At 45.5% G+C, this 8,550-nt stretch overlaps 1 protein-coding gene across 2 annotated transcripts in view; it reads right to left on the bottom strand.

Moving 5' to 3' along the window:
- Positions 1–1,920: 1,920 nt before the first annotated feature.
- ASXL3 (ASXL transcriptional regulator 3) overlaps positions 1,921–8,550 on the bottom strand; it is a 172,897-nt gene continuing 166,267 nt past the window's right edge. For both annotated transcript variants that reach the window (XM_037032620.1, XM_037032627.1), the window contains one exon: positions 1,921–5,939. In XM_037032620.1, coding sequence (XP_036888515.1) covers positions 2,229–5,939 — 3,711 coding nt within the window. In that variant the 3' untranslated portion in view covers positions 1,921–2,228. The remainder of the gene's footprint in view (positions 5,940–8,550) is intronic.

The raw sequence follows: 8,550 nt of genomic DNA, 5'->3' as shown, positions 1-8,550 counted from the left end.
TTCAACACCGTGTCAGTTACTGAGAGGGTAGTTCTGAATCTGCTGGTGTGGGCAGTAGCTGACACTGGTAGAGCAGCAACTGAGTTTGGAAGGAATTGGCATGCAAGTGTCTGTATTTGGGGACATCCCTCTGTGAGATGAGGGCATGATCTTCTGAACCAAGATGACCTCAGAGCCAAGCAGGCCACTGAGACACTCACGACGGACGACGGTGCCACCCAAACCACCTGGAGCAGAGTGAAGCAAGGATCCGCGGGAACTTACGCTGCATTCCTTGGGAAGGGCTGGTTAAGTGCATTGCTTTTTTTTTTTTTTCAGTTGTGAGTTAATTTTGTTAATTTTAATGTGAAAAACAGAAGTGACAACACTGAAGCACCAAATTGCAGCCACAAAGGCAGGCCTCTCTTTGCTTTTCTTGCTTTTTAAGATAAAGTATCTTTCACTATCAGCAATTTGTTAATAAAAATGACATATCTGTCACCTAACAAAATTTGGCAACATCACAATAATAAATATGGAGGGGAAAAAAGCATATACCATGGCTGACTACTATAAAAAATCACGTGGTTTTTTTTCCCTAGAAATGTAATTTCTGTTCATTCCAGTTAATTTTTAAGACATATTTTAAGGGAATGTCAAAAGTTTACATTGATTAGGATGATCCCATGTGAAATCTCTGTCATTCTCGCAATGACAGGTGATATTTTACCCCCCATTTTTTAAAAATTCTACAGTCGCACTCAATCAATGGGTTAGTGACACTCCACATCTTGTGCTCTGTAATCAGAAGTTTAATGGGTGTAGTTTTTGTTGTCTTTCATCTTCCCACAATGGGCATGTGCTTTTGAACTTGCATTAGGGAACAGAGCCTCCTGAACTAAAGCTGTTCTCCTGCATGAGGGTGGCCAAAGTACATGGAATGCAGCTCAAATACTCAACACTCGGACTTCACTGGATAAACGCTGAGGACAGTTGTAAGATGCAGTATCCCTTTGTCAAAAGCAGTTCCACTCCCCCAGATACAAAGTATGTACTGAATTCACCTGAGGGGGGAACACATGCAAGGCCCAGAACAATTTTTAAAATAAGTGTAACTTCAGAGTAAAACAGAATTAGATTGTGAATCAGAAGGAAAAAATGGTTCAGAAAAATATCAACACTTCAGCCTTCTGCAGTCCCTTTGACCATCAATGACAGTTTTAAAAAGAGGTGGTCAGCCTTCAAAGCTGGAAGCCAGAATGCACTGGTGTCATCACTAAAGGTCCACAATTATGTCACCCACATTTTAATACCTAGTGTTGTATCAGAGTGAAGGCAATGGACCAATATCTACATTATCAGCCCACTTAAACGAGTTTGCATACATTGCATGTTACTTATTTTTAGGACTTTAAAAAAATTGTTGCTCTTAAAGGCCACACATGAGCTCTGAAATCCTCTGGGCCCAAGACTCTCTGTTGGCCAACGGATTCTGCAGTGTCAGGTCCAAGGGCTCGAACCAGGTCACTGGGCATGAGGCCTGCACGGCAATTTCTGGCCGAAGACACATCTCACTACGATGTGTGTACAATGTCCAAGGCCAGTGCAGACATTCTGCCAGTCTCTGAAAAGAATAAAAAGGGAGGAAAGAGAATAAGGACAGTGGAGTTTCTTAGTGGCATGCCTCCTTTAATGTATCTTTTGTGATATGAGTAAATACAAGGAATCAAACATTTAAATCGGATTCCTCATTCCAAATATGATGTAATCACGGGGGTCAAGGTAGGTCCAGAAGAGTCCGTGGTGAAAGCCCTTGCTGTGATGGTTCATCTACAGAAGGACACATAACCCACCTGAAATCCCTTTCACTGTTCTTTTTCTACATCTGCATTTCTGGTAAGTATTAAGTATTTAAAAATGTCCTTTTCCTATCTACACCTGAATTGCAAAAGAAGAAACAAAACCTGATGGGGCAGTGACCTGTATACACATGGACAAAACTTTCCCAAACCTGGGAAAGGCAACTAAGTATGTCGAGACATGCCGCTGAGCCACCTGGATGTGGGGGGGGGGATCTCTCCTTCCCGAAAAATGCAAAAAAAAATAATAATCCCACAGAGAAAAGATAATCTGTCCCAAAATAAAATAAATTAGCACAATATAAAGCACTGAGTTATTCAATTTGTCGCTGCTGACGCCGTGGGGCTTTCCCCTTGTTGAAAAGGGATACTGCATCTTTCACCCAGCTCTTATCGCACCACCAGGCAAGCTACACAGAGTTTCGAAGGACCTATGCAGTCGTCGTGGCAGAAGGCGCCGCAGCCTTTGCACACAATCATGGCTTTCAGCCGGCAAGAGCATTTCAGTTCCAATTCATCCGCGTTGCTGCTGTCGGCAAAGTTCTGAACAGGCATCTGAGCGTTCTGACCAGGCAGGCCTGTGGCAGGACTGGAGCCACTTCCCAAAATCCCCATGGACTTTTCAATTGCAGAGGCTGCCCTTTTGAAGCTCGTGCTACCAAAGTGTATTGTTGGATAATTTCCACGGAGCTGCTGTTGCTGCTGCACCTGCATTTTCTGAGCAGCTAATTGGGTAAAAGGCTTTTGTGGCTCAGAAAGCAAATAGGAAGAGAAATCTGCATTCTTTAGCGCAAATGCTTTTAACTGTTCTTTCATTTCATTCTGGTCATAGGAAACTTGTTTCATGCCCAGTTCACAGCTGCTGCCTAAACCTTCCTCAAAAGAAAGAGGTTCCGATTTTATATTGCTACATATGCCCGTGGACTGTGGCCAACTAAGTCTCTTAGTGGTTTCCATGGTAACCGGGGGTTGTTTTTGATCGGCTGGGACTTCTGCATTAGGGAGAGGTGGAGGTAGCGGAGGTGGTGGTGGGGGCGGAGGGGGCAAAGCCAAGGGTGGAGGGGGCGGTGGTGGGGGCGGTGGGGGCGGCACGAGTGCTTTGTTTGGCATTGCGTGTGCAGCCCCTCCCACGTCATCGCCCTCCTTGATGGGCACATTGGGGGACAGCATGTTGGCTAGCCTTAGCTGGTGAGGTCCTGAAGAAAGGCCCACCTCTCCCAGTCCCTTTTGTTCAAGGTGCCTACTGAAGGCGAATGCACTGCAGCCCACTGGGGCCTTGGCAGAGGCCTGTAACAGAGCCGCAGTTGGAATGGGGCCCCTGGCAGCCATGGGCATTTGGTAAAACTGCTGTCTGTGTGAGGTACCAGCGTCGGGGTGGAAGCCGCCGTTCTTGTCCACGTGAAACAGGTTCTGCTGGAAGCTGCAGGAGGGGAGCAGCCGCTTCTGCTGTTTGACCTCAGGGCTGTGAGCGATCCTGTTCTGGATGGCGTGCTTGCTCAGCCACTCTTGCTTAAAGGGCTGGCTGTGTCCTAGTTGATTCAGGCCGGAGTTGCCGACACAAGGCACGCCTTTAACCTCTGGCTCCACCAACAGCCTCCCTGGTTCACATTTAACTTGAGTGTGCTCCCCCACAGTCCTGGCTACTCTCTTTTTGGGGTGGTTTTCTCGCTTTCGCATTTGCAGTGGGGCCAGAGTCCCCGCCAAGTAGCCCTTCCCGTCTGGGTTTGGAGAGCTGGATGGCATCTCAACAATGCTCCTCTCTGGTGCTGTTTTACCCACTGAGGTAGTTTGAAGAGGCAGAGGAAGCCTATGGATTTCGAGCTTGGCTCCCAGTCTGGGCTGTGGCAGCACTTTTTCCAAAGGCAGGTTGCCCTGTAGCAACTGCGTCACCAGTGGGTTATTCGCCTCCACAGAGGATAGACGGCAGCTTGAGCTCCCTGCACTGGGAACTCTTTTCAGGGTGTCCGTAGCCAAGGAAGTCGCCTCTTCCATGGGACCAGAGGTGGGAACCTTCGAGTTCTGCGACTGTTGCACACTGGGAGCTGCCTCTGTGGCTGGAGGTGGCAGCTCTGGCCCAGGGAAGTCCTCAGTGTCCATCCTAAAGCTTTTTTGCACTTCATGAGGTTCAGATTTCACAGGGAGGGCGACACTTGTTATGAGACTCCTAGGGTGAAGTTCTGACATGTGCGAGTAGCTGGCATGTTCCGTTTTAATAGCCTTTGGACAGCTCTGCTCTAGGTATTCTTTCTGTTTACTTGAACCCGAGTGATTAACCAGAGGCTGTCCTGTGCTCCTCAGGCCCTCGTCACTCCAGCCAAGCCGGTTGCCTGGGTTGTATTGATTGCTACAGGTTGTGTCTGCTTCACTCTTGAAAGTGGTCGGGCCCCGTGCCTGCTCAGCAAAGCTATTACCAGGAGCAGTCACCTCATTTAATTTTTCTGGAACAACCAGGGGTACTTCTCGGAGACTCGTGCAGGGGGCCTGCAGCGTTTTACTGTCTTGTTTCGCTGCACAGGCCGCAATGAAACTAGAACTGTGATCTGTGCTTTCGTTGGCAACCGGCTCAGGCCTGCTAATAACAGACACCTGAGGACATGCCATTGGCTGTATGGCTGCCTCTGTCCTCACTGACCTGCTCTGGATGTCCAAGCTGGCTTCTGCGCTTTCAATGGAGACGGTCAGAGACAAAGTGGAGGTCAGCGTGGTGCTGTGGTCAACGATGACTTTACATGGAATCGATCTGTTTATGGCTGCTGGTGCAAAGCCCCCCAAAGGCTGCTGAGGTTTCCCAGAATTGTCTGCCCTGTTTCGAGACCCTGAATTTTTGTCCAAGCTTTCAGCACTTAACTTGGGAGGACTGTTGTAAGAGTTTATTGTCAGCATGCTTCCAGTAAACATTGCGACAGGTGGGCATGCAACCAGAGTATCTGTGCTGCCCACTGAATCCCTGCAGCTGAGGGCTGCTCTCACAGTGGCCCCCATGGACGTGGTGGCCTGTTCTTCACTCCCAGGCATGGCTATCTTCTCAGGAGGAAATCTGTTGTTAATTCCCGTCGGGGGAATCAAGACAGAACTAGTGGAGAGATGGTTTGGCAAGTTATTTCCAATGGAGGGAGTTGGCACGGAGGTGTACTGACTGGAGACTAAGTTGCCAGCACTGCTGCTTGGTATGAGCAACTGCTTGTCATCCGCGGAGCCCGATACGCTAGCGCCCCCGGTGGTAGCGGGAATGGGAGTGCCTTCTATGCATTTTGGTATAATGGCTATGCATGGAGTGTCAGTTCCCTGGATGGTTTTTAACATGCTTATATTACAAGCAGAAATTGTAGTGTTTGTATTATCAACAGACATTAGAACAGAGGATTTATCAACAGAACTCACAAAGGGATGTTCTTTAATTGCTCCCGACATAGCAGTGCTGCAAACAGACACAGGGACAGAATTTTTATTAAAAAGCACGGGCACACTGCTAGTTGCAGAAGAGGTAGATGAAACAATTTTCTCAGATAAATGGGGCACAGGTATATGCTCATCGGAACTTTGCACAGATAAATCAGTGGCAGTTTCTGGAAGTTTAGCTGGGTTAAGAGACGGCTGTAATACAGTGGTGGCCTCCCGAAGGTGCACAGACTTGTTGCTAGGAGATCTGCAGTTTGGATTGACAATAATGACACCAGTGGTAGCCTCAATTTTTGTTTCAGGGGTGGAAGAAACTTCTAAGCTTGGAGAGCCTTCCTTTGAGCCAGGTGGAGGTAACCGGGACTCCTTCGTGTTCTGGAAGAGATGGGTTCGGGCTTGATGCTTTGCGAAGAGCTTTGCCTTTGTCTGCTCTTTGATATGTGCCAGGGTTCTTGCCTTTCCACCCTCTCCTGGGCTCCCCATGGCTCCAGAGACGATACTCGCTGCCGCAGCTACAGCAGCAGCAGCCGCTGCCTCTCGTTGGGCCCTTGCTTGCTGGGCTCGAGCCTTGATATCTGCAAGGGTCCTGGCTCCTGTGTTCCTCCCACCACTGACGGATGCGCTCGGAGATGCTCGAGACTCTGGTTTGGACACTGGTTGGCTCTTGATAATGAAAGGCGGCCCAATTTTGGAAAGCTGGATCTACAAGAAGGGAGAATGGAAAGATAAAGTGCTTGGTCCATGATCACAGAGAAGACACATGGTCTGAAACGGTGCAAAGAAGCGGAGCTGCGTTTTCTCATGATGTGGTGTTAACTATACCTAAATTCCCAAATGGGCGATTAGGGCACCAAGGAGCATGAAATGCAGCATGAGTGTGCACATTAAAAACTTTAATCTCTGTTTACACTGTGAAAACATCAACTGGTGCCTTCATTTTCCATGGAAATGAAACATTTTCTTGATGCCTCATATAAATGGAAACAAAGTCCATGTCTCTCAGAATGAGGTTATCCAAAAAGAGTGAGGAATATTTAGCTTTTAAATTATCTTTCCCTGCTGGCATGAAAATCTGGGACCTTAACTCTACTTGAGTTTATCTATCTTAATTTGATACACACACACTCGCACACAAAAGCCCTAGCCAAGAGGTCAGGAGATTAGAATTCTCATCCTGACTTTGCTCGAAGAAACTCTATGATGCCAGGCAAATCACTATGTCCTTCAGAGTCTCCAATAACATCCGTGAGCCAGACATCCTATAGTGCTTGTGTATTCTTATACCGCCTAGCAGGCTGCTTTATCCATATGTAATAAGCACACAGAAAGAGTTCGTAAACTCAGATGTAAAATGAGACTAGTTATTTCTGGTCTGTTTCCTTCACAGCACTGTTATAAAGATGGAACTCTGGTTTCGTTTCTTTTTTGCCTCTAAAAGGAAGTATGGACTAGGCTGCTTCCTTGGACTGTGGTAATCTACAACTTGCTGAATTTCGTAAAGGTCTCTAGGCACACTGTTTACCTACTCATGCTAATTAAGAAACTAATAGTCATCACCAAATTCATGAAGCACAAGACCTAACAACCGACATATCATAGCAATGACTGTGACTTTCTAGTCTCTAAGAATGTTCTTAAGAGTCATAGATTTGTAGAGCTGGAAGGTATCTAGCGAAAGTCTCATTTTACAACTCATTTTGAAAAAAGCTGGAGGTTACCCTGCCTGGTGTGGCTCAGTGGATTGAGAGCCAGACTGTGAACCAAAGGGTTGCTGGTTCAATTCCCAGTCAGGGCACAAGCCTGGGTTGCGGGCCAGACCTGCCCCTGCCCCCAGTAGTGGGTACTCAAGAAGCAACCACATATTGATGTTTCTCCCCTTCTCTTTCTCCCTCCTTTCCCCTCTGCCTAAAAATAAATAAATAAAATCTTTAAAAACCCCCCAAACTGGAGGTCAAGGAGACTGCTCTGGGGCCACAGGGCAGTGAGCAGAGGGAAGGCCTCCCCATGCAGGGCTTTTGACGTGTTCTGTGCTTCCTCTTTTTCCCTTTCTAGAAATTTTCTTAGAAAACATATACCCTCTTCTTAACATATGTATATTTACATTATAAACATTTGACACATACTACAGGATTGTATCAATTTGGAATTACACTACGGAACTGTGTTAGATGGAGTTATCTTCCCGAACAATCTCACTTCGCATTGTCAAAGTTGTGACACCTCTCTTCTCATTCTGACGCTCCAAAGAACAGATGAATTCAGAGAGGGAGTTCCATTTTTCCTTTTAAATATTTCCTTTTGTTTTAAAAATTGAAAAAAAACATCTTAAAAATTAAGCCTAGGTATACTTAGGCAATAACTCAAGGCCAAACAAACATCAAGTATACTTAAGTATCTACCTGTTTATCTATCTTTAAAGTGGTTAAAAATACTTCCTATGAAAAGCATGCTCGTATTTTTCTTTCTATTGCTTCAGAAATTAAAACACATTGCAGAGTTGTATGTTCATCTTTTACATCTCTGGAATCTCATTTTACCAGGGACTACTTTATTAAATGGAATAACTACAACCACACTCTTAAAAGTCAACCTTATGGAGATCCTGAGTAACATATAAAAGGTGTCAGAGCACCGAGAACTAAAGAGATTAAGGGAAACAAAACTTGAGTATGTTCAGAATTCTAGACCAACTCAGTGATGAAACAGTCCATAAATCGACACAGATAAAAGCACCGAATACGTTTAAATTATAGTGAATAAAGTTTTTTTCATTCAACAGAGTTTCTTTTGTATTAAACTCAATTTTCTGTTTATTAGGCAGGGCCAATTTATATAAAAGGTATTTTTTTTTCTGAGAGTTAAAATCTACTGGGATCAAAAGAAAGTAAATAGAAATGCTTTTCTACAGGTTTTAGTTTCTGTGTGAAGTTAAATACCTTTTTTACTATCTTGGAAGTAAAAAAAAAAAAAAGGATTTGTATGCCTATATATCCCCAGCATTTCCCTTCAGGGTTCACAAAGCAATTTCATTGACTGATGTAAGAAATATCTAATGGGGCTCTTCCAATTCAGGTCCCTCTAACCTAGGCAATGGCAGTGTTCAGTATTGTTTGGAAAGTGAATCAAGAGACAATATGGACCTTAAACCCTTAAGTGCTTGCCTCTAACTTCTGACTACTTCTCCCTCTAGATCTTCTGAACTTTTATCGGTCACTGAACTCTGTTTCCGGTTTTCCCAAGTTTATTTACGAACAGGTCTCTGTCCTACACCTGGAAATCCCCAAAAGACCCTGTATCTCAGTGGCCTGGGAGC

Source organism: Sturnira hondurensis, unplaced genomic scaffold, assembly GCF_014824575.4.
Source record: "Sturnira hondurensis isolate 20B ecotype Veracruz unplaced genomic scaffold, ASM1482457v3 Scaffold0001872, whole genome shotgun sequence".
Classification (NCBI taxonomy): Eukaryota; Metazoa; Chordata; class Mammalia; order Chiroptera; family Phyllostomidae; genus Sturnira; species Sturnira hondurensis.
This window is presented reverse-complemented; position numbering and strand designations above follow the sequence as displayed.